The following is a 27,478-nucleotide window of genomic DNA, read 5'->3' as shown; positions in this document are numbered from 1 at the left end:
TGTACCAGTTTCCCTATCAGTTAAAACGCAGGGAAAACTTAGTTATGGAGAGGATAACATGTTTGAGGAATGACATACCACATGAGAAAATAAACTGGGAGTTCTTGTCTATTTTACTCAAAGAAAAGCATTAATTTGAATAGACAACGAAATAAAGGACTAACTTACTACTGGATTAGTAAGGAATACACTACAGAATTGGCTACTGCAATACTGTTAGTCTTAATGATGCTATATTATTCCATCCAACTGCCACATTAATATGGCCACAGATGCTTCCAGCTCCACTGCAGGAGGCAGAATGCTTATCTTGCTGGTGGAGTGCAACATGCCAAAATTCTCAGAGCCAAAACTCTTTACATGTATTTTTTAAATTAAAGTATATTTCACAACTTTAAAGCATACAAAAATAGAACATTATAATATTAGAAAAACTTGAAATGGTGTGTGTAATTTTAATTAAAGTAGTTTAAATGTGTTACCCGTGTCCAAAATAAAAAGATAAAAATTTAAGACTAACTGCAAAGTGTCAAATGGTTATAAATTCGTTTCAGTGGACTGGGTGTAGACAGCTAAAGGATGCAAGCACACTTAATTCCTTCTAGATGTACACTGTTTCATCTTTTCATTTTTCCTGGTACATCTGGTTCCCACACGAAAGGCAAGCTTCCCACAATTTTTAAAAAAGTTTACTTTATTGATTACAGTTATATAAAATGTGTCATGATAGTTTCATCTAGTTGGTCATTAAGTGCTTGCAACACCACAAAGACTCTTAAGTACGTCTGCAACTCAATGAAGTATTGCATGCTGGAGGAGAAAAAATCCCTCTTGGGATGCTTACCTGCATTTACAGTACCTTCAGCAAGGCTACAATGTTCAAAAGCAATGACAACCCCACTTTTATGTCAAATTGTAATTTTTAATGTTTTCATTAGAATAGTCTTTATATCACTCTCCAATCGAAGAAAAAAATGTAACTAACAGCAAATTTTAATACAGGAACATGCTCCAAGATTAACAACCCAAAATGAAAACAAAATGAAATTAATGTAAAATGTAAATCACATATAGTACAATTGAAGTGTCCAAAACAATTTAAATAATTTTAAATATTTTATTTTTTTAAAACTTGCTACAAATGCTTTATACAATATTTCAACATAAAGTCCCCATAACAGAAATGTAACAAAATGGGAATGATAGTGAAAGTGAAAGTTAAAGTGGCACAAATTCACCAAACAAGTATTAAACTACAAATTTTAAGAGGTAGATTACTTTTTAAGTCAAGAACAAAAATAAAAGGGGTGGCTGTATAAAGGAACTAGTCACTTTCCATCAATTCTGTCATTAATCTTGAAAGCTGTATGAACACATGACAAACAGTATTTCCATAAAAAGCTGCTATGAACAACAGACCAATTTGTTGTCTTAAGTTATTAGATAGAGGTGTATGACCCTTTAGAGTAATTATATATTTAACTTTCAAAATATACAGGTATGTAGTCCTGGTCTAGCCTTCTTATCGATAAAAAGATACACTGCATTCATTATATATATGGTATTTAGAAATTGATATCGGTATTTCATTGCTATATAAAGTTTCATTTCCATGTATAAATAGGAATTTGGAAAATTCATAAAACATCCAAATCAGGGTTTTTTCCCATTGTACACTGGACATCTAAAAAACTCAGAAAGCGAGGAGGGTGGGACGAAAAGGAAATTCTGTCGCTAGGTTGGCCTCTACTGATCCATATAGGCAAAAAGCTTTAAGAGACTTAATACATGACAAATACACTTTGAGTGCAGCAAAATTCGTTGTCCCTGAATCTACGACGAATCATTGACAAAATTATAGAACCTGCTTTGCCAAGCTATACAACTGGACTGCCTGTGTGCCATTCATGAAGGTACGGACAAAACCAGGATCTAAGCAAGCACGAGAGCAAAAGATTTGGTTTAGTTAATCCCACTACTTCTTTTGATGGTTTCGTGTGGGTTTTGTTCTGTTTTTAATAGTACCCTTCTCTTATCTGAATCATCCTGTAGCCCAGCATGAGTGTCAGGCACCAAGTAAGAAAAATCTGTGCCTGACACTGAATATTAGCAAGAAGCCTGCAGGCAATTTTATGATTGTGAGTCAGCTTCAGCTGGTTTCGCAAGCTTGGTGGATTTCACATCCATTGTCGTAGTGCTTATCCTAAGTTGAGCATGCAACAGCTCTACCATGTCATTAAAGGATTTTTTTGTGTGTTTTGTTTTTACAGAAGATTCCTAGAAAATAAAAAACAAAAACTGAAGATAAATGACAAAACAAACTATTTGTGAACGGAGTATGTTTACACAGAAAAACTGAAAGGTGAAAAACAAATTTGGAGACAAATACTACATGAAGCAGGTCTCGAAAAAAAAAATACTAAGAATTAAGATTTCCTGGAAAAAAACCCATACCCCAACATGCCTGCATAGAGTAGAATCTATGTTAGCCTGCGCGGACATTAGTGTATGAAGGCAAAAAAATTCTTCACGCTACATACTTGATATTTAAAAAAAAAAAAAAAGAATTGACTAGACAATCTAGATTTAAGAACATTATTTCAGAAACAAAAAGCAAGAATTATTCTAGCCTAACTATTCATTACACCAGTGAAGACTGTGCTGCCAAACTAAGAGTATTTGAGACAGTCAAGGAAAACTTACCCCTCGGTAAACTGTTATTTACCCTAAATACTATTAAACTTTCAAACTGCCCTCTAGCACTTTGAAATCATTCAGTTACATTGAACCTTTCCTTTACAAAGTATTTCCTCAAAATTTTCACCTAGAAGATCTTCACAGTAAGACACACAAGCTGCAAACAGTTTTGATTTTGACACTTCTTGACAAATTCTGCTAGGGGACACCTGTTCTGAAGGAGGCTGCCAGTTCCTCCCCCTCCTCCACCATCAATTACTTTGATTAAAAAAAATACTACCTTCAGCCATAAATCTGGTGTTAATCACAGCCATGCACTGCAATTACCAAAACCAAGAGAACTCTTAATTACCAGTAAGCTTTGTGAAAGTTACTTGGCAAATCAGATACCCGTTTCCAAGATTAACAGGGCAGAAGCATGCTAATAAAAGTTGTAACGCTTTGCAAAATATCCTATTGATGTGAGAGACTACATGAAGATGTAAGTCGGGACTCAGGCACGCAGATTAAGATTTTCTTTATTTATTGAAGTATTACTCTTGTAATTAAAATGCTTCTTCTCAAATAAGAAATAGAACTTTAATTATAAAATTTGTTTATACTGAAACATAAAAGCATGATACTTCTAACAAATTTACATGTTCATGTAACTTTCCTTACACATCTGTTTCCCTTATATTAAGTATTTAATTATCTGACTCAATTAGTATGCACATACATTTTTGAAGTATTTGGTCATGGTTTTCTTTTTTTTTTTTTTATGATATGCAGAGAATGCTTTTTATTAAAAACCAACAATGCAAGTTATTTTACTGAGTAAAAAAAGCAGTCATCATTTTCAGCTTAGTGAATCACCATAAACTAAATCTAGAATGATTTTGGGCCACTGTGTATGTTAGATATCAAATACAAGGTCAGTGTCTCCAATAACATCAAGTTTAACGACGTTAAGTTTATTTGCACTCAGGTACTGACATTTTTTTTCCAGAGTTTTCAATCCAGTTTATAATTAAAGACATTCTCTATACAAACTATGTATTATTTCATGACAACATGACAAAATGCATCAAGTATGTACATCATACCTCAGTATGATTGAGCTATTTAACCATGTTTTAGGAAATGCAACCTTTTCTTTTTTATTTAAGCATCCGAAACTCAAAAAAGACCAAGAAAATTGGCAAGCAATGTGTTCCTGTGTTGTTTCAACTTCAAATTAAATGCTTACCTGAAATCTTTTAGTTCTTGCTTTGTACTGCTTTCATCTCTTTTGTTTTCTGCTGCCTCTGCATTTGCCGCCTGCTGCAGGCTTCGTGTAATAGGTCCTCCGATCCTCTCTCTAGATTTTACAGTGAATCTGTCTGCCTTTTTCTTACTCGCCACAGCAGATTTACTTGGCAAAACAGCTTTATTATTCCTCTGTATTCTGACGTGTAATTTCCGGGATGCTTTGCTCGAGATTCCAGAGGAACTGTTCTTAGCGACCACCTTAGTTTTTTTCCCATCAACATGGGACATTCTGGACACTCTTACTGGACTAGAGTTCCTCAATGACGAAGACGAATTTGGCTTTTTAGATCGAATAGGAGGTACAAATTTAATGTTTTGTTTTGATCTGAAGGATGCAGAGGGAAGCTGAATTTGTGCAGGTCCTGAGGTTCGCGCTCTCGTCTTGCCCAGGTGCGGCTGCATGCTCTGCATTTTGATTTCTGCATCTGCTGTTCGCCTACGCTGGCTGTTGCCTTTTTCACTGCTTGCAGGTGAAGAACTTGCACTTTTTTTTGAAGAATTCTTTTTAGAGGAAGGAGAGATGGGTTTTTTGGGACAGCTGTATGATGCATGTTTGTTCAAACTTCCAATGTAAGTAAACTCTCTATTACAGTAGGGGCAGATGTGAGAGTCTGACTCGGATGGATTACTCCTCAGTTCTGCCTTCTGCTGGGCAGATTTCTTTTTTTGCAAGATAGCTTTCTGGACAAGCTGGTTTTTCTTTTTCAATGCACTTATTTTTAGTTTATTTGAGGACATTTTGCTCATCTCAACATTGAAATTAAGTCTTTTTGGCTGACCCATTCTTCTGAAGGCATTCTTTGCAGGGCCAGCTATAACAACCATGCCATTCTTAGGCTGCACTGTCTGTTTCAGTGGTACTGGATTTTTTTTAGGTGTGTATCTCTTTTTATCACTGGCAGATGCACAGGCCAGTATGTGTTTGTGCAACTCAGGCATGTTATCAACACTTTTCCCACATTTTGTGCATCGAATGGCAGTTGTAAAAGTCTGTGGAATATTATGGGTAGTGAAGTTTGTTGCAGTAACTCCAATACCCATAGGATTACGATGATGATACTGAAATGGAGGTGGTTTAAAGCTTGGGTAGTGCTGGTTGAGGCCCATACGAACATCTGGATCTTTAGATTTTACTCCAGAAGCCATTATTTTTATGGTAGTATAAAGCTCTTCGGAGGAATCATTTAGATATTCATCTTCCTCCTCTTTAGAAGCTTCCAAAGAATCTTCTGGCAGGCTCTGCATGTGCTCCACATTTGCCTTACTGGGGTCAGTAAAATTCTGGGGTCTCAAAGTCCCGCTTTCAAACTCATGATGTGTGCACTCTTTGTCTGGATGGAGATCCCGCTGATGCTGTTGCAAATTGCACAAAAAAGCAAATTCCTTTTTACAGACCGAGCAAACAAAGATATTTCCTACTCCATGAAGCAGAAAGCGATGTTCTGACAAGTCAGTTTTATCCCTAAAAAGCTGTACACAGAATTCACATTTGAAGGGCCATTCTTCAGCATGAACGGATAAATGCTTCGTTAGGTCTTTAATGGAAAGAAAAGGTGACTCACAGACATTGCACACAAAGCTTTTATTGAATGTTTCCTGCACAACTCCCAATTCACTGGACATATGAGGATCTTCTCTTGCTTTCTGTTGTCCATTTTCAGCTTCTTCCTGTTTTATTACGGGGAGAGTATTTTCAAGATTATCAGCAGAGGAAACAACAGAAGAAACTACAGAAAGAGGAGGTGGAGACGGAGATGAAGAAGATGAAGAGGAGGAGAAAGAGGAGGCAGAGGAGGAGGCAGATGAGGAAGAGAGTGTAGGAGGACCAGGTGAAGCAGCAGAAGGAAGAGGTTCAACAGAAGGAACAGGAGATGGAGAAGGAGAAACTGTAGGTGAAAGAACTGGTAGCGGGGACTGGGTAGTAGTGTTAGAAAGTGGCGATGGACATGAAGACGTGTTAGTGGCACTGGCAGAGACATCTGGAATTGATAATGGCATTGTTGGAAGAAGGGGAGGAGGTGACGTCGCAACTGTTAACACAGGCAGGCAGGGCGGTGGGGAAGGAGGATTGGTTGGTGTTAACAAAGGAGGCAGCTGGCACATGGAGGGTACAGCAGATGCCTGTGGAGCAGGAGAAACAGAGGAACTAAGGGGCTGAGTGTCAACAGAAGACGATGCAGATAAGCTGGGATCTGCGTCAGGTTCTGCCTGAGGCTCCAGGGATTTGCTAGGGCTCACACTCCTGTTGCCACCGAGCGTGCTGTCTGTGGCTGCATCCGTTCCATTGTACTCATTCAGCAGAACCTTCTGTAACATGCAAGTTGTTGGCTTCTTCTTTTTAACACCACTGCAGGTTGGCTGTATGGAATTTTCTTTGTATTCCCTAATTTCAGCATCACTGCAAGGCTTCTTATGCACACTTAAGTCTAAAACAGATTCCCAGGGAACCTGATTCTTATTTTTGACATCAGACCTTTGTTTCACACCACTAGATAAATCCAGCGGCTGCTGGTTGCACACATTGCCAAAAGTCGGAGCTGCTGTCCAGTCTTTTGATATTTTATAGTCTTCAAAGCAAAGAGGGCTCAAAGTCTCTTTTTCCTCCCTTCCAGTCAAGCTCCAAGCAGGTGAGTTGCTGTGACTTTCTAACTTTGGCATTTTTGAACTCCGAACATTGTCATTCCATGCAGTTTTTCCCTCACCTGATTTGACAAAGTCTCGAAGTACTGGACTGTGCTGCGGAGAACTGGGAGGAGAGCTGGTCCTTCTTTTAAATCTACTGGATCCAGGAGGCAAAATAGGCGAGGATGTAACAGAAGGTCCTAGTTTGGGGATTTCACTTGACGGAGTTATTTTCTTACTGTCCTGTGTCTGAAGAAGCTGTTTTAGTTTTGATGACAAATAAACACCTTTTTCTTTATGAAAAGGTAAGCTTTCTGTTGAAATGCTAAGAGGAAGATTTAAAGAACTAGTCGGAGTTATAGGTTCTGGGTCTATTTCAGTTTTTATTTTTGGTACAAGAGGAGGGCTGGCAGTTCTCCTCTTTTTGGATTCATTGCTCCCACTGCTAGAGGGTTCCTTAGGAGGTTCATTCACATGTGTTTGCGTAACCTTTAAGTTTGGGGAAATCTCCACTGTGACTGGACTGATTATACAATTTAGTCCATACAAATCTGCAGAGTTGGACTCCATCTGAATCACATCGCAATTGCTAGTGCTGCTGTTGGACTGAATTTTACCATCAATGTAATAATTTAAGTTTTCAGAGATATTGCTGGAAATATCCATAATATAGACATCATCTACCTCACCTTCCTCTTCTATTTCTGTACTTGCAATATACACACTCTGGACTGGCGGGGCCTGCTCGGTCTGAAGTGGCGGCTCTTCGGTGAAGAATCCTTTTCTTCTGACACCTTTGGGAATAAGATGACGCTCATGAACCCTACGCTGATGCCTCCGCATGTTGGTGTGAGTTCCAAAAACCTTTTTGCAGTATTTGCATGGATGCAACTCTTTGGGTTCCTTATTTTCCTCAGCAAAAGCAGAGTTTGACATTTCTTGGGAAGCCTTCTCAGAATCCAAGATAACAGAGTCTTGCACAAGACCGGAAACGTTCAGGTCATCTTTAAGACCATCATCCACAAGTACTTGGTTATCAGCAACATTATCCAAGTGTTGTGATGACGTTAGTGTTAAGAACGGTTTCCTTTTTGGCCTTGCCTCATGGCGTCGCTCATGCCTTCGCCTGTTAATTTGAGTACCAAAGGCTTTCCCACAATATCGACACCTGAAAGCATGGTTAAGAGTAGATATATGGATGTGCATGTGGCGTTCAAGTCCTTGCTTTGTTGTAAACTTCCTCTCACAATGCCGACAGGGAAACATGAATGCTTCCTGAACATCACCGTTCGATTCACCTCTCGATTTTGGAATTTTCACAACAAGTTTCTTCTTTGGAGAGCTTTCTGGAGATTCTTCTGACGTACTCTTTTGCTCTTCCATAGAGTCTAACTTTTCTTCACATATCAAAGGCATTTCAGCATTTTCTTTAGGCATACTGGTATCCTCTATTTCCTCTTCATCTTCCTCTTCCTCATCCTCCTCCTCATCATCATCATCTAAATCATCTGATGTACAGTTTATTGCGTCTCCTTGTTTGTCTTCAGTTACCATTTGTGGTTCACTGGTAGGACTGGGGATCATCAGCTTTGGAAGTACATCTTGATTTACCATTTCCTGAATCACAGCTGTTTGTTCCAGGGACAGTACAGCAGAAACAGAAGGCGCCTCATCTTCCTCTTTGTGACCTGATACACAACGTATGAAAAGAAAAACATGAGACATTTTTAACAAACACTTCAAAGTATGCTACACCTTTCTTCTACTTTTTCTTCTAACACAACATATCCAATGTTTATGACCCAACACAGTACCACTACTTGTCACCACCGTGATTCCACACTGAGAATAAAACTGTATTCAGAAATTTCCTTTCTGAAACTTCAGCAAAATGTAGGCAACTGCCTATAGTTAACAGAGAATCTCTGGATTCAACACTGTGGCCAAGAAACCCAAAACAGCCTGAAAAGTACCAGAACATATCAAGGTAGACCTCAAAACACTTCACAAAACCTCCAAAAAACTTTCACTGACTTTCCTTAGAGCAAGTAAGTGTCAGGAAAGTACTGTAACATGTACTGATACAGTATATAGGAAACCTGTCAAGCAAGTTTTGGATTTTGACCATTTCTCCAAATTATAACAATAAAACAATCTGGATTTGTACTGCAATATGTAGCAAGGTGTACCTTGTAGTTGGCACAGTACTTTGAACTCTTTGTATCAGATTTTCTATTAGTTGTTGCCTGAATGGCTGTTTTCTACACTTCTGAATCACAGCCTGCATGCATTTCATTTATTGGTGTCGACAGATTCTTTATTCACACCTCCGCATGCTAGTCTTACCTATCTGCTGTCAGATATATCCACTGCTGAAGAAAATAACCTTGCTGCTAATTCACACGATGGTGCATAAGCAGTTACGTGTATAGAGCAAGAAGTTCCTCCCCATTCCCTAGCTGGGGCTTAAGACGCCTGGAACGGTGGTGCACGTGTTGTGCAAGCAGAAGGGACAACAGAGTGAAGGAATGGAAAATTTACGGGTCAAAAGAAGTTCAAGAAAAGAAGCTTTAAAGAAATCAGTACCTATACAGAGCTTTAAACACCATCGTTACACAGCAGTGGCAAGTTTTAAGTTCTTGTAAAACACCAAAAAACCCTATGCATTTAAAACACCTTTCAGGCATTTTTACATATATACTATGAAAAAAAACAATTTTGAAATCAATTTGTAAACAACTTTTGCGGATAATCTTTAGGACAAACAGCACGCTTAGCAAGTCAGCGCATTAATACTGTATTTCTTGCCCTTGACGCTAACTTCTATTAAATAAGTATAAATAATGACTGTGTAACTAAGCTCCAAAGACATTATTTTAGCATAAGGACTTTTCTCTACTATTCTGTTCTAAGGAGTTTGGATTTATGTCTAAATTTTTACAACACATTAGTTTTTCCCTGTTGTCAGAGTTACATGTTTAATGGCATATTTCTGATATCCCAGTTCCTTACTAACAAAAAAGTTTGGGAAAACAATATAAATGTATTCACTTTGCTACAATAACACAACATGCTGACATATTAAACATGACAAAAAGTGTCCTTTGATTCAAAAAGGATAGTTAGGGGGAAAAAAAAAAAAAGAAGATACTGGAGAACTCACCCTCTTTAGAATCCCTCATATCTGCAGAAGTAGAATCCAAATCAGCCTTTTTCTGTTTTGTATCCGCTGCCTTCTTTCCCTTGTTTTTACCTTCCTGAGTCTTTTTCTTTCCTGGAGAAGAAAAAGACGCCAAAATTTATTATTCCTGTTCAACAATTTTTATTTTTCATATCTGAGTGGCAGAATTAAAACACTCAACTTTGGAAAACACCACACGCTTCTGTAGAAAGCCTATTTTCCTGAGGAATACAAATGACAGATCAGTAAGAAGGACAGCATTCAGACAAAGCAGTAAGTCCTTAAGAATCCAGAAGAAATTAAAAGTAAAGACGAGTTTCTAAAAACCTAAGATTCCAGAATACTTTACTCACTTTCAAAGCAAGAATAGACTATAACAGAAACATATTGCCCAGCGTTAACCAGCTCACATCATAGTTACCCAATACCTTCATATGGCTATTAAATTACTGTATCTCATACAAGTATACAGAAAATATGAAATTTCTTTATATACTATTAATCCTTAAAGGTAATTGGAAGACCTTATGAAGTAGAAAACCACAGAGGTCACTCTTACTTGAACATTCTGAGTAATGACTTGAAGAGAGTTATAATAAAAGCAGTGAAGTAATAACATCATGAGAAGACTAAAAGCAGCATGATCTTGACCAACAAGGCGAAGACAGTAAAACCAAATTAGATGGAACTGGGTAACAGTAAAATATAAGGGATTTCACTGTGTCCACTGATACAAACAAGTTTCCTAACTCCTTCTGTTAGCAAAATTAAGAAGCATTTATTATTTAAACAGGATGATGAACACAATGAAGATTAGGGCAAAACGACATTATGCAAAGACCTGATCAGTGACGCAAGATGTAAAGACTTGAAAATTTTATTTACCAATGTGCTACAAAATTATACTGCTAATTTTTTCCATTAATCTTAAAGATTCAGCGTGCATTAACACATGAAACTTTTAAAGTCTTCCAATTAAACTAATTGCAAACACCGTATTCTCCATAGAGATGGTTATTTTCCATGTAACGCAGTGGTTGAGACACCAGGCTCTTCTGAACCTTCACACGTCTACACACCACCGCTTTGGAACAAGCACTGTCCAGAAGCAGCAATCCAAATTCCTCCTTTGCTCCCTTTAACACACAAAATACTACTTTTTAAACACACTGACTCTTCCCTCTCATCCAAAGTGTGCATCGTAGCCCTAAGTCAGTTTCTTATTTAGAAGCACATTCTTCCAACTCACAATCCTGTCAACAAGTTCCTCCTTTTTTTCCTCAAAAATATTTTTCACATCTTCAGCCAAGAAATTGAAATGCCTTTTTAAAAAATGTTCCTCTATTCAAACTGAAAATTTCCAAGTATGCACCCCTTCCAACAGACCAGACACAGGTCAGCTTTAAAAAGAAATGCTTGGTTTTATTTGAACATTCTATTCTAGCTAAATAATTATCTGTATTTCTTCTCAAGCAGCTCAGATTTCACAGGCTCTCCCCACATTCCAGTCTGTTTCAGTTTCATGTATTTAATTATCCTTTTTCTATTTTCTTACTCCAATTCAACAGGTTTTAGTCTGAGAATGAATTTTTGTCACCGCTGAAAACACACATACACCCTTTCCAAAAGTGATCCAGCAATTATCTCTTAATATCTTCAAATACTGTAACAATCCCTGTGTCTAAACTTGTCATAATGAACCGGCACTAGTTTATTTGACGATACAATATTCAATTGTATTTTATAGGAAATACCTGCAGGTTCTCAGAAGATTTAGCCTATATTTTAGGTGTTCACACAGGCGTAAGTTTAAAGCACATCTTTACCTGACAGGTTACTGAATGTCTGATTTTTACATGATTTTTTGTTATCAGCACCTCTAATGTTTGTAATTACATCCAGTAGTACCAAGATCTAAGTATGAAGGATTTCAAGTAAGTTTCTAGAAGTATCTGCCATGTCACCTGAAATCACTCTTGAAACATACGGTAACACAATCAACAAACAGTTGCATTATTAGGTAAAAGTTCTAAATGTAAAATTTCAATACATCCCAGAGAATCAAACACACATCACAACAGCAGCAACATAACAAAACTTAATTGCTAGAACCCTTTGAGAACCATCAACTTTTTTGCAGACGGCTTATCATTTGAAAACCATCATCAGTATCTTGACTTAAATGACACAGTTCTAGATTCATCGCCCATCTCTACAGGTGAGACTGGAAACAAGAAGGAAAAGACTGATCCACAGGCCCCTCGCATCAGTGCCAAACTTGGCCACAGTTAGGGACAGTACTTTACCATATGGTACAGCATACGATGGTATGGTAGATGAAGTCACCAGGCAATTCTACACCTAATTCTACAGCAGCACTTAATTTCAGCATAATGCAGGTTACTGTAAAAGCCTTCAAACCAAGACCCAATTAATTCTTTCTTATAAAAGACTAGAAATATATCCTGCTCTTAAAAGTGTGAGGTCAAGTATGTACAAGCAACAACGAAAATCACTTGTAAGTGCTAAAGCTTGCATAGGTTTTCCAGGTGTCATCCATTTACAGAATATAAATTTTCTAGTACCTCAAATCCAATTATAACCTTGGAAATCACTCGAATAGCATGATTTGTATGCAAAACTGAGTTACTTAAGTCACATACATCCTTATGTTATTGATGGAAAGAACATCATTTGCAAGTTCTGCCAAACTCCTAAATAAGATTTTTAAAAAAATGCAACATGCTCACAATGCAACCTGCTCACTGATACAGCTGGAAGTGTTTAAAGTTCTTTGCCTATAAGCATAAACATATTTGAAGAGAAGATTCATCTAGCACCTACTTGCCCTTACTCAGAACAGCGAGCAAAACCACTTGCGTACATATGTAATTTTAGATCCATCAGATCAATTGCTGACACACATCAACTAGAGACACAAACCAATTTTTGATGTTTTCCTTTTACCAGCTTTTGTTTGTTCATTTTCTAGGTTGCAGCTTTCTTTGTAAAGGTTAAAAGAATCCTCTATGCTCAAGTATGGCAACAACTGCCCCAGATGCATCATGGCCCTGAAAGCTCAATAGCAGATGCCCAGGAAGAGAAACCAAGAAAAAAGTGATACTTTATTGGTAAGCTCTCCCAGCTTTCATGCAGCTAGAGTTCAGGAACTTCTGAAGATATTCAATAGCTTTTGACAGACTTTCCTCCATGAGTTCTCAAAGTGTTTTTTAAATCCATGTGAACCTGAAGGATTTGCATCATTTCTTCCTGCAGATTTTCAATGAAAAATGCAACCTACTATTCTGATATAAAGGATATTAATGAGTATCTCAAGGTCTGTTCCTTCGGTTTCTTACAGTTTAAGATGTCAAGATGTAACAGAAGCCTGGAGGAGGGGGGAAACGCCTCAGAATACAGAACCTGGTGGAAGCCTGAGTATAAGTACACATGTGCACTTACCATCAGGTTCCTGAAGGGTCCTACATGGCTGGTACTGCCAGCTGGATCCTCCACTTGGTCTAAACAAGAAAGATACAGGAATGAAACACAGGGAAAGTGAAATGGAAACAATGACAAAAGAATAAATGAAGGGCAGAACTTAATACATGTGTATGTACATTAAAAGAATTGCAAAAGAAAGATGCAAAGGAAAATGAATGAAAGAGACAGAAAGTAGCTACTTGTCTATAGTGACAAAGGTCAACAGAGGAACGTATCAAAATTTGTCTTGCCACTTAGTTTTTAAATATGGTTCCTTTTCTTCCCTTTTCCTTCACTTATGCTGTATAGACTGGCACAAGCATTATCTGCCTTTACACCTTTACAATACCTGTATAATATTTACCACAAACATCGCAACAGGCACAGGAGATCTTGTGCTACTGCCAATGTCCAGATAATCAGTAGTCCCACTTATTTCAGAGGAGTTCAGATGACAACAGAGTAAGAATTTAAAAAGGGAGAAATAATCTTTATTTGCCTATACTTCATTTTATTGATCTAACCAAGACTTCTCAGAACAACCTACAGTTATCTGTGCTCATATTTTTGCTGTTTACCAAAATACTAATGGAACTGTAAAACCAGTGAGTTATTTCTGGTGGGGTGGGATAAGGATACTCAGGCGCCAGAAGGGAAGAAGTTAATCACAGTCTTTCCATACAGTCAGAGCTGAATTCTATGATTAAATACTGCTAATACTGTACAAGATGCTATGATCTTCAATAACCTTTAAGTGCCAAACGTTCACTGTTAAGATCATAAAGTCAGAAGGACACTCACATTCTATCTCAAACACTGTCTCGATCACTTATGAGAAATGTGAAAGATAGACATCTGCCTCCCCAAAAATCTTGGGTTAATAAGGAAAAAGAATTACCGGTATGAGTTTCCAGTATTCCTTTGATATCTGTAGCCAGCAACTACCACCGCTCGGTAACAACCTATCTACCCTGTACCCCACCTGTGCTGTTGCTTAAGAGCACCACAGACACCTGCCTAAAACTCAAGTCTCCTGGGTACAGCTGAAGGGAAAAGGTCAAATTTGCATGTCGTACCCTGATGGACAGCGACCACGCAGTTTCATGATGCGAATTACAGTGTCATAATACAAACTCACCAGTCAAATCCCTCGGGGACTGGCTCAGATCAAAGAAAGTCTGCATCAATCCCACACCATAGTTGCCACTGTTCTATAAATCAACTTCAGATTATTTGGGTTTCTTAAAAAAAAAAAAAAAAAAAAAAAAAAGTATTTCTACATTTGACATTCTCTCATTGGAGAGAATGAAATAAACATTAAGTGTACACACAAGCTAAAAAAATCCTTACAGAAAATTCAGCCGAAGACAACTGTATGACCATTTCCACATTATTTTGATTAATGCATTCTAAAAAAGTGATGCAACTTTATTTTTAATTTGAGCAACGGTCTGCTGTGCACTAGAATTCCTCTGTTCCTGTATCCAGAATACTGGTAGATACCATGTTTTCAAAGTAAATTCCTTAAACCTTCAGGCATCTGTGAAAATCAGACTTGTAGTTTGTTGTGGAAGACAGGCTATTAAAAAAACAAAGCCTTTAACACAAAAAAAATACCCTACCCAAAATAACAGTATAAAATGCTCCAAAAAATTAAATCCAAATTGTGTTGGCTAGAAGAGCATGAAAAAATGCAGAAACATGTTGCAGTGACTTCTTAAGAATCTTGTCCCACTATGACTGTCAGAGCATATAAATACTGAAGACCTTAGATGTCTAATAAACCGAACTGATTAAACAGTAAAGTAACTAAGCACTAAAAAATAAAAAAAGTGAAATCAAAATGACCATTATAAACATATGAATACTAAGGCTGTTCTTTTATCATATTTTCTTCCATTAGCAGTTAAGTGTCTTCATTTTGCTTTTGGGTTTTTTTAATTCTACCATTAGCCACACTCCATTACATAGCAAAATCTTGTTTACAAAACCTTTCAATTATTATCTACCAGCACCTGCTCAGACAGATTATAAACCACTTGGGCTAAACAAATAGCAACATACCTGTGTGTTAGGGGCGGCTGACAGTCACTGAGAACAGCTAAGAACTCTTCAACATTTTGGGAAAGCTGGTAAGTATGACATGCCCTATATATATATGTGTGTGTGTCTGTTTGAGAAGTAGTTGTATAATCATGGGGATTACAGAAATTTGCTGAAAACATGATCTCAAACCCACAAGGTTATGCACATATTTTATTTAAAGGTCTAAGCCAATAGCCACATTTCAAAGTATATACTACAGGTTCATTGCACAGTTAATTCATTCATTTTTTAAGAGGGGTTGCATCTTACACACTGTGGACTTACATCTCCATCATATTACTGCATCAAGGAATATTTGACTCTCAGCATCCCTCATCTCATAGCTTATGGCAAATTAAAACATTTTTTCAATTGCTGTCCAAAGTTTTAATTGTAGGATAGGTGAGGTTATTCCACTACATTGTTCAAAACATCACACTGCAAGTTGTTGGAGAAAGAGGAAGTGAGAGTAAAACCAGCAGGGGTAAGTCACAAAGCTAGTAAGTATTAGGCTAGGAATAGAAAAGATTACAGCCTTGAAAGAAAAAACATCATTTCTGCTTTATTAAAATGAAGTTACTTAAATATCCTAACATCAACTTCCAGTATTTCTTACATAATACTATCGTTAATGCAACAATATCCCAAAGTTCCTTTTGACTACTTGCATTTAAATATTGCTTTGAAACTTGATTAGAGCAAGCTTAGCCAAAAAACTCTGAAGCGTACTTCTGAACACACACATACATTATTACCTGGGGAGGGAACATTTTTGAACTCAAAAGCTTCCAACTTAAAACAAAATCTGAAATCACTGCCTACCAAATGCTTTGGGGAAAAATGCTCTTGTACTGGCAACAAAAATGACTGCAGAACCCAACAGGATGCCTCCCAAGGCCCAAAGACTCAGATATTCAAGTGCTGCCATAGAGCAGCCTTGGTAGTGTATGTATTCTTTTTTTCCCCCCCACTCACTGAATCGGTATGAATTAAGCCAGAAAAAGCTTTTATTTCATTGTTACGTAAGATATGCTATACTGGGACAATTTCCCAGTTTGTCTACAGAGATGCATCCCACTTGCTGGCGTGCATGCACACATAAAAGCCTTTTGAACACCCTGACAGAATTCCTCCCCTAGGTGGGAAGGTACTGATCTCTCAGATTCAAAAGCAGACTAAGTACAACAACATTAACTGACTTGTCCATTTTCAAGACTAAATCTTTCTAACACTGAGAATTAAAAAAAATATGTAAAAAGGATGCAAATGCAGCACATTTTTATTCATATTCCAGCAATTCTAAGGGTGAAATTCAAGCCACAGAAGACAGAGATCAATCTTGGAAACAAACATCTCATTAAAGTGGATGTCAATTAAATCTGAATGGCTACATACACAGTATTACTAAAAGGCCTATTTCAACAATGCTGTCAAGTATGTATGAAAATATTGCAGAAAAAAGGCAAAATTTAAATATATTACCCTGCTTTCCTCAATCTATCATTACTGTAAGTAATCACTGGGGCATTTTTCTTGCCATACCATTACAAGGTTATCAGATACAACTCGTTTACGTAGGCATAGTTTTAGGTATTATTAAGCAAGTGAAACACTAACGCTGATGTGAGATGTTTTGCAGCACACAAAAATTATCAAAATGGAACTTTCAACTTCTGAATCCTGAGACCCACATGAATAATTTAGAGCTACAGAAGATCTTGGTTCTGTATTATCAATCTGCCCAAACTTAATATATTAAAGGTGGAGAGGCATAACACATATAGCTATATACTTTGAAAAATACTGGAAAAATCTTGGAAGTGTTCTATAGCCAAAGTCGCATCCATGTACTACAAACCTGGACGTTCAGCCTATGCTGGCCTCACCATTCTCTGCTGGACTGCTTCATCCCACAGCTGGAAGCTCGTACTATCTCTTAGGCCTCGGGCTTAACACAACCCTGCCGCTGTTCTTAGGACAAAGACTTGGCAGGGCACTGCACCTGAACTGCTCACGATGGCCATGTAATTGAAACACCAGGGGCTGACCACCCTTGTCTGAGTTCAGCCCTCCACGCCCTTCCCTTGCAGGCTGGCAGGAGAGGCAGAAGTAGCGCATGGACATAGTCTGTCCTGCAACAGGTTCACGTGTGGCAAATGACACTGAAGGTCTCCCGGAGGGATCTTTCAAAAAGCAAAAGTTATAGAAGCAAGGTCTCTGAAAAATAAACTGCAGGCCCCATGGTTTTAGATAATGTATCTTTCCTCACTGTAATTCAAAACTCAACGACCAGTACTACCACCACTGTTTGAAGACCACAAATAGCAGCAGCAGAGATAAAACAGCTGCTCGGCATCAAGAACAAAAGCAAATACAGTGAGCAAAGGTTCTTCTGTAATTTTCTCCAGCAGAACTTACATCTCTTTGTCCTTAAAAAGACACTTTCAAACGTACATGGCAGAAGCAGAAGAAAGAAGAACAGAATAAGCATGGAAGACAAACTTCACAGTAATTTATTAATACCAAACTGCCTGTTGTATAAACATATTGCTACACATTAACCATCACTTGCTACAAATAGTAGCATTTTAATCACTGTATTTTCCAACCAAGAGTTGCAGTAAAATCTCACCTTGGGGAGATATTTCAGTACACCTGAAGCCAAACACATATACACCTAACTGCATATATGCATTAAATATGTTTGCACCAAGCACTAAACATCCATTTTGCACAAAAGAAATAGAGCAATGCATTTGCAGAGACTGTTAAGATGACATTTGCGTAACAGACGAACTTGTTGCCATGGAAAGTGTAAGAAAAATCTGAGCTGGGCTATTTAAAACACCCATTTCTGCAAATGTTTGGCAAAGTCTCCGCTTTAATGATAGCGCTGAAGATCATGTTACTATATCTCACCACAAACTTTTTAAATTATATAATAATCAGGACAAGAAAAGTTAGCATGGCATCACAGGATATGCCATGCCAACACGAAGAAATGATGCAACAGTTTGCAAGAAGCATGCAGCCAGAAAAGCTTAGCTGATGCTATTCACAAAATGCAGGTAAGCAGATGAAAAATAAATAAAAAATATTTAGGCTGAAAAATCCTACAAGCAGAAAGCCTATCTTAAATGTATGGTATTACACCAGTCCACAAAAATTGAAACGGGAATTGTCTCCAGTCTTCTTCATATACTTCATGTTTTGTAAACTAGGTTATGTACTGTCACCCTCTGTAGCAGAGAGAGAAGCAACAAGTAGTTTATATTATCTGTTTGCAGTAGTGTACCATCCACATCTGCAGCACCTCATTCAAGTCCTTATTATGTTATGCCTTCTGACTACCAGGAGTATAAATCATAGGAAGTCTTAAGTTTATAGACTAGAATACTTACTCATCCATAATGACTTGAGTAGTACAGAATGTCACTTAACAATTACAAAAGTATGGCAAACCAATATCCACAGGGTTTAATTCTATGCAATTTTAATTAAAAAATTTAGCATAGCACCACACAATGTGATGAAACAATTAAGTGTAAATAATTAAACACAGAGCTTTTATCTTCTCAAAAATTAAGTGTTCTTTCTGCCCCTATGCCAGTATTTCTAAACTTAAAATAGCAGGTATGGAGTACACAAATACACAGATTTGCTCTAGAATTTCTCAATTACTCAATGCAGTTGTATATTTCTACCTCCTACCCTCCCTAATAAACACAACCTCCCACCATTCACTACAAATTCCTAGCAAGTTACTTGTTAGCTAACCACAGCTACCACAGACACAGCCAACCCACTATATAAAATATAATAAACACTCTTCTCTGTAGTTATATTCCATTAGCTTCTATTTTGCTAAGTATTAAAACAAAAGAAGCAGCAAAAGAAATAACTGCTGGCAAACAGATTTTCCAGAAATAACCGGTGTTCTCTATGCTTAGCCAGTTTTTATATACCACTCAGTTAAAAATAGAGCATCCAAATTTTGTATGTAAATACAGAGAATTAGTCAAAATTTAAAATCTCCACCTTTAACAAAGATGAACTTTTACTTGAGTGCAGGAAATGCTGCTTTTACATTCACTGTAGCTCTCCCTGAAATGTTTTTCTGACCCTGAAATGATGCTGCACTCAGATAATTAAGGAATAACATTAATTTTGACAGCATCATTTTCAAGATAATGCAAAAGTAAGGCCTCATGTGACTACTTGTACCACAAAGTCTAAAATTATCACTATTAGATCAATCTGTCTTTATATGTGATAAATAACCCAAATATTTTTCATGACCTTATTTGGATCACTAAACATTTGAGAAGATTAAATCAAAAACATCCAGGTTCTTTAGCTAAGTTATTTTTAAAAGTAACTACTTAGCACTTCACCTGCCGTTTTATTCTGCTGTTTGACAAACTGGAGATGTTCGAATTCAACAGTGACCATACCAATATGTGACATTTTAGGAAAGAAAACAAAAACGCCAAAAGGATTGCTCAGTCCACATGCCGACCCAAAAGCTAATCCAATTAGCCCTTCATACACTGCTGATAAAGGCCATGTTCTGTTATCAAGAGTAATTTTGCTCTACTGTGCCAAACAGAACTCTCAAAAGGTTAGTGAAAAGCTGCAATTGCATGGAAGACCAAAACCACACAGTTTCCCCAAACATTTGCCCAGTAATGGGCTATGGCTTTACTTGGAGAATGCAGCTGTACCAAGGCTACAATTCCCAGGAAACAGGACTGCCTTTGTATTTAGCCGGAGCACTGGGATTACTGTAACAGGAGTCTCTAACGCTGAGGAAACAAGAGCAAAGCCTCTCACAGATGTAGGATCCAGACAGTGCTGCTACCACCAGATTAAATATCCTGTGTATGAAGTTAAACTCCTTGGAATTGCTACAAGGTCACACTCAACATTTTTTGTTTACGTCCACTCAAATCTGACCTGTTACTCATTTTTACCCAACTGAATCCTTTTGTTCACCATACCTACCAACGCGTCACTTGTCAGAAATTTTTCTCCCACAAAACAGTAAAGTATTCTCAGTAAAATTATGCCCTTCTGTTTTGTAACATATTTCATCCCCCTCCTTGGTATACATTTCCAGTTTTCTTTCCTTTAACCTTCTTATTCTCCCATTTTTCTTCAGTACAACTCGCAGAGTTAACCTTTACTCTGGGGGATTCAGTAGGGAAAAACACATACGGCACACATTTTTGTTAATGAAAAGTTTTTTCTAATATTACCAGCAGCAATCCAAGATATATACAATAGGTTAATATCTTTCATTTCAAAAAGGGAAAATTACTTTGGAAAACATATTCAGTAGTATTTCCCCTAGTGTACTGCCGTCCTTTTAGCAGCACACTCCAAAGTGCCAAGATATCAGTTTTGCCATGTAATGCAAGCTTGCCTTAAACACTATTTCTTTTTTCTGTAGTTTTAAAGACTATTATTTACTGCAAGCATAGCATTACTAACTTCCCTGAACTTTCTGATCAGACACTAAGAACAGAGATGTGAAAACAGTATGTCAAACGACATGCACTCCCGCACAAATATTGTACAAGGATAACACCACGATTAACAACTGAAGCAGGGATGACAAAACCAGAATTGCCAATTACCCACTGTAGTAAATATGCAGTGCACTTCCATTAGTCCCCATTAAAAATATTACAGCATTTTTATGAACTGGGTCTTCAACCTAACAAGGAACATCTTTAATTGTTAATAAGCATAACAGCATCATGACACATTTGCAGGCATAAAAGTGTTGCTTCTCTGCATCTGTTATATTTGGAAAGACTCATCTCCTTCCAACTTCAGACTGACAATCCAAGGTCATAAGGCAGCATATCACTGCAGGTCTAATATATAAAAGTAGGCAAAGGAGCAGGGTAAACATCGCATAAACACATTATCTGAATGTACAACACAGTCCCCGAACAATTTTCATCCGCTGAGGAATTGTGGAATATTTGCTTAGCTTCCTCTGTAAAACCAAGGGTTTCATTCCTGTCAGCTGCAGCCCATTGATATTTTCTTAGAGAAATGCTTTTCAGTCTTCTCTGATAACAAAAGATATAGTCAATTTTATTTGCAAAGGAACTCTAATTGTAATGCTCCAGTTGCCCCAAAAAGCGCACTGTTCAAGAAGCACAAGAGAGTACTACAGGCCAACAGCAACAGTTGGCACTCATGTTAACAGAACCGACAACAAACATTACCAAATTTAGTTTGCCCCAAACCAGACAACGGCAAACCGTTATCTGCTTAATTTATGAAACCAAGAAAGGTCAACAGGCCCATAAAGTCACTACAGGGAATGGCAACTTCCTCCATTTTTCAAATAAAGTGAAAACAAATCCCAGGCAGAGCACAAATGTATTTGTCTTCTGCTCAGTTAACTTCTACATTCAATCAAGATTAACCTGCTTAGATCAAATTAGACTTTAAAACTGTAGGAGTTTTTTTGCACACATCTTTTGATAGCATAAAATGTGAACTAGAACAGAATATAAAAATAAAACATCACTGAAAAATAACTTAAGACTCTTTCGTTTGCAGGCAAGGAATGAAAGAAAACAGCTCTGGTGTATGTGAGCGTGGAGGCTGGAGCCTGACAGCAGTTAAGGATTTGGTAGCGACAAGGAAGTTTCAGCACAAAGTCCACTTTGCTTTTGCAATCCCTGACAAAGGCCTGTAAGATCTGGAACACCAGACACTCTGCTTTTCACCTGCAACTTGAAATACAACACTTTGCAGGGCAGTCAATTTTTTACTCAACTCACTGAAACTTAGTATGACCTACTCCTTGGTCATAGCCCAAGACAACTCCAGTGTTTGGCAGCAGTATCACACCCCTTTACTTTGAAGCCTATGACTCGATGGCAAAGGGGTGTATTTTAACATTCTGATGCAAACTCACTACGAAAGAGAGGTCAGCTATCATTGCAGCTGAGCTGCTTCACACCAGACTTTACTATTAGGCATTTGGTTTCCAATTTTACTGGCAGCAACTTAAGGAAGTTTGCATTGGACTTGCCTCTGAAAAACTGCGAAGCATGAGAAAATTGACCAGAACTTAAGACGAATCAAGTCACTTTCAGGAACACTTAGGCCTTTTCCATTCAACAATTAAACTGTTTCTTGTGGGCTGCCAAATAAAGCAAGATTCACATTTCACCAGACTCAAGTGAGACATATGGCTCTCAATGCAAGTTAGAATAGATGTATAGCTCACCAGCCATTTCCATGGCATTTTGCAGTAATAATCATCAAGATGATAGATTTTCAGCTATTATAATACTCTCGCTAGAGTAATTTTATGTCAATCATCACATTAATAATACTGTCTCTTTGAAGTTCTACAGCATTAATCACAGCCTATCAAATGCTTTTACAGAACTCTGATAGTAAGTGTGACAACAAAATTAACTCTTTAACAGCAACCCTGGTAAGCTCCTAATTGCTTCTGAAAGTTTCATCCTAAACCGCTTTCATGCACTGGTGATCCAACTAAATATTGTGCTTGCCTAGGCCAGGGGAAAAGTCTGTAAGAGGTAAATATTTGCTAGTGAGAATTTAATGGTCAGACATTATCTAAGTTCTTGGCTACAAATACTGAAATACCAGTGAGTCTTATTTCAATAACTGTTAAACCCAAGTAAAAACTATAGACTGCTATAATATTTCCTTGAGGAACTTGTCCCAGCAAGTGTAGGCCAATGAGAATTCTTCAGAACAAAGTCATTCCTGTAAGTCTGTGTAACACTTTTGGCAGGAATAACAAAATAAATTTGAAGGTTTGGTAGATTTAAAAAAATAAAAATACATTCTGGTCTGACAACTGTTTATCCTTTTTGTTCATTCGGAAAACGTACTAAAAAAACCATCAGTAAGTGGAACATAAAACTGCTTCAGTGTTTTGCAGTTTCGTAATCCAGTGACATGAGAATCTTCAGAGAGACTTCACAAAGTCAAGTTAACTTACGAAGGAGATTCTCACAATTACAGAACACAGCTCTCGGCCAGACACACACAAATGGAGCCTGCATCTCTCCCATAAATAAACCAGCTATCAAAACTTTGTATTCACACACCTGAAGTTAAACATGCTTGTTTATCGCTGCACAATAAACTGCGCAAGGCACCTTCATACAGGCTCTCCGTGTAAGACGTTCTCTGTAAACAATTCAAGTAAAATAGACAATGCACAATTACGGTAAAATGTAATAAAAACAAGCACTAAAAAGTTTTAGTAGAGTTAATGACACAGAATCAATATCAGTAATATTTGGTTTTTGAAAAGATGAAGCATAAGAAGAAAACAAAAGAAGGCAGAGGTATGGAAGATTCTTATTACAAGGAGAAATTAGAGACTTCACTAAATTAAGACTGATTGAAGCCAGAGGTAAAAAAAAAAAAATACACTGCAAGTCAATCATTGACTTCACCTTTATCTACCATAAAAGCCAGAAAGTCCAATTATAAAACAAAAAATTAAGTAGACTGCACAGGTGGGTAAGAAAACTATAGAAAGAACAAGTGTCTGTTAAACCCCTGACTTAACAGCAGGTAATACAAAGGAATTCAAGAAATAATTATTTATGTGAATAACTCAGTGAGACAGCAAACCCAAATGCTTTAATATAGGTAAGGCAGTCATCATTGAGTTTGCTCTCTTGTATGGGACAAGCAACAAGACAATTCTAAGCCACAAAATAGGTCACTTAATAGAAAAATAAAAGCATTTGTTGTCACAGTCTGGAAAACACAGCCTATCCTCCCATTTTGTAGGAATTCATCTCATGCCTATTTTGGAACATAACCTCCAAATTATTTACCTCAAAGCTCTTCCCTAAAACAGCAATCACCAAATTCTCTCTGCATCTTCTACACAAAAGCATTTAAACAGTTCTATGACTCAGAAGAGAACATTCCAAGTAAGTTTTGGAAAATCCGAATCGAATAAAATATTTATTCAAGGAGAATAATATTTCAATAGAAACTTAACAACTTTTAACTTATTTTCAGGAAAATTAAAAAAAATATTTTCCTAAGAAGAATAATTTCAAAACACATGGGCTTAATTAAAAAAAAAATTAGCAGTGGAATACCAAGCTTCTTCCAGGTCACTCACTGTCTCAAAGCTAATCTTGATCAATATAAAAAGATTGATTAATACTGGAAAGCTGTCTGGTGCCTTATTTCACTTCCCACTGCAGGTTATGTAACTGCAGACAACGTTAGCAAATTTGCTAAGAAATGCTGCTACTGTGCTCAAGATACATTTATTTTATTTTTTTTTTACTTGGAAAAAATACTGTAAGGAAGAAGCATGGCTGAAAAAGCAAAAGTATAAAGAAAAATATGGAACATTTTTATATTTGGAATAATCACTTAAGAAAAATATTTTTACTTTGTTAGGTAAATACATAATTTGCCCTAACCAGAAATAAGTGTATAGCTAGAAACACGCTAGCTTGTTACAATCGTGAAGGCCATATTTTTAAGTTAAAGACAAAAAACCACAGAGATAAATTAACAGCGAGTATGCAAGGTGCTTGTAGTACTTGTTTTAAAAAACGTCTGATAATCAGCACTGAGTCCTTACACTGCACTGCCGACCACCTTCAAGCCCTTTGCTAAATTCTTCTTATAAAAAGTTCTGTTTCATAGTGGCATCGCCAGGCAGAGGCTTGCGCAGACAAGGCTGGGGCCCTGTCCTACAAACCCCAGGGGGTTTGATCCCACGTGTGACACAGACACATACCATGACACACTCAACAGTCCCACACTGCCAGAGAGCACCTGTGGATTCCCACTACCAGCTGCGTATGTGGAAACTTTTACAGGGAGTGTATACACAATAGTACATCTGAGGCTTCTGAAGAGGCAAACAACCCTACAGCCTTCCCCAACCTTGTAATTACAGCACGTAAGTAAACAAGTTTCCCAATGTTCACATAAATATGATACAACCTGACTAAAGCAAAAACATTGATGTTTTTAATAACTTAGGAAATTCCTGAATGTGCTAAGGCTTCATGTTTCCAAAAGTTTACGCTAAGAAATACAGAGTTTGAGGGGTTCAATACATGCAATTTAGCGCTGAATTAACTTTTTTTATATATATACAGATTTATTTTTTTTTAAATCTCTGAAATGAAGGCTTATCTTCACCTATTCTTAAACCCGTAGGCAGAAGCCAGGCTGGAATGAATCATACCAATTTCACTCTGCTGTTTGGAAAAGCTTAGCGCAGCAGCTATCATAGGGACTGGGAGCATCGCTGTAGAAGTGAAGACGGGAATTTAAAGTAATACGAGTCTCATATTGAAAGGGCCCCGTTTATGAGGGATAAAAGAAAACTTCCACTGGTTGGAAGACCTCAAATATATTAGATACTCACCAGACAGAAGCTGTCATGAGAGGTACCATTCCCTTGAATCCCAAATACAGCTTTTTGCCTAGAGTTGTATAATTCTTCTCATAAATCAGTGATTTGGGGAAATCAAAGTAAATTTAATTTTAAGACTTTGTTCCAGATTATCTTGTTGACCTTCTTCTTCCCTTGCCTTTTCCCAGTCATTGGCTAGGAAATTTTGAAGCCTCTACTTTCTAGGTTTTTCATTAAATCTGTTGGAAACAGAGCTTCAATAAGAATATAATTTCATGTTATCCTTGCTACAAACATACAGCTTACAGAACTTTAACATCCTTCTATAAGCTACATTCCAACTACTACACAGTCATGTTTCTCACAAGCTCTTTTCTGTTTGGAAATAAACTTGTACACTTATTCCAACTATAAGTTGAACTAATAAATTAATGTAACTTAAAGAACAATCAGGGCATCGTTTGGCCATGATTTCCATGTGTGATGGCATCCAAATGGCAATCCAAGGCCTACCTTTCTGTAAACAGGATGCATAGTTATGTGACTCTCAAGTACAGCTAATTATTTGGAACTAAGTGAGAATGCCTATGAAAGTAGTTAACAAAAAACCTGCAAGGATTTCTACTATCACAGAACTTAACCTGATCGTTTCATCTTTACATTTCCCTTTTCTACAGCAGCAATCTGAAACTGTTCCAGCAATTGTCACGCTTACAGACAAACGAAAATCCAGTGTAACTTTCATTATGACAATATTTACTTAGAATCTGTGAAGCGGGAGCCTAAAGTTGCACTTCACATTCAGACCAATATAAAACAAAGGCGTAATATTTATAACAGATGATAATTGATTCATAATTCACCCACCTTAACCTCACGCTACCTCTGGGGCAGTATTATTTACTAAGTGTTATCTTGTAGTTCATACTCTCCCTGAAATCTGATAAGAACTATGGGAAAACAGCAGTACAACCATTTAAGGTAGTAAAGTTTTAAAAGATTTATTTGCAATGGCTTGAGTCTTTAAAACTGTACTACAGTAAGTAATCACCAGGGCCTGTCCAAGATACAGTGAACCCGATTCAGGTGTTTTGCCTGCACTACAATAGCCAGCTCTATTTTAAGAAGTGACACAACTTGGGTTTTTAAGAGATCATTTGGTTTCATGACAAGACTCCCACTCAAGTTGCCTTATGCAGCATGTGCTTTTGGCAAAATGAAATTACAGACTTCTCCCCCACCCCCAACAGCCTGACTCTGTATAGAGAGAAGATATGAAAGAGGCACATGCAGTATTCCTTCCAGACAATAGTACGAATTATGCCACTGGGGTTTGTTGCCTAGATAGAAGTGCTAAGTGGAACACAGCTAAGACAAATCGAGCTGAACAGCATAGCACAGAACCACTACCACAGAGATAAATAAGCACAGGAGAAGTAAAACATTGCTCTCTTCTTCCTCACCAAAAGAAGAGGAGTGTTTAAAAGGTATTATTCACAAGCATGTAGCAGAGCAAACTTTTGTGCTGTGTAACACCAGTATCTTTCCTCCTCCAAGAACAGACTTTTGATCTGTCACATAATCCACAGCAGAAACTACCTAGATTATTTTAGCACTGTTTGATTACATTTTGGAGCCTGCTTAGCACCTTAAAGCAGATTATAGCCTGTTAAAACCACTGGATTTTTTTATGTATTACCATA

General features: G+C 37.3%; 1 protein-coding gene across 4 annotated transcripts in view; it reads right to left on the bottom strand.

Annotated features, from left to right (window-relative positions):
* PRDM2 (PR/SET domain 2) overlaps positions 1-27,478 on the bottom strand; it is a 73,509-nt gene that overhangs the window by 13,838 nt on the left and 32,193 nt on the right. For 2 of the 4 annotated variants that reach the window (XM_040585767.1, XM_040585768.1), the window contains exons 7-8: positions 9,773-9,883; positions 3,926-8,297 (exon numbers count right to left, since the gene is read on the bottom strand). In XM_040585767.1, the coding sequence (XP_040441701.1) occupies positions 3,926-8,297; positions 9,773-9,883 (4,483 nt within the window). Of the gene's footprint in view, positions 1-682; positions 2,278-3,925; positions 8,298-9,772; positions 9,884-13,252; positions 13,312-27,478 lie in introns of those variants that run through there. The other 2 variants (XM_040585770.1, XM_040585769.1) reach the window with 2 other exon arrangements.

The sequence above is a fragment of the Falco naumanni genome, chromosome 3 (genome assembly GCF_017639655.2).
Source record: "Falco naumanni isolate bFalNau1 chromosome 3, bFalNau1.pat, whole genome shotgun sequence".
Classification (NCBI taxonomy): domain Eukaryota; kingdom Metazoa; phylum Chordata; class Aves; order Falconiformes; family Falconidae; genus Falco; species Falco naumanni.
Note: the sequence above shows the minus strand (reverse complement) of the source record. Positions and strands in the feature narration are given on the sequence as shown.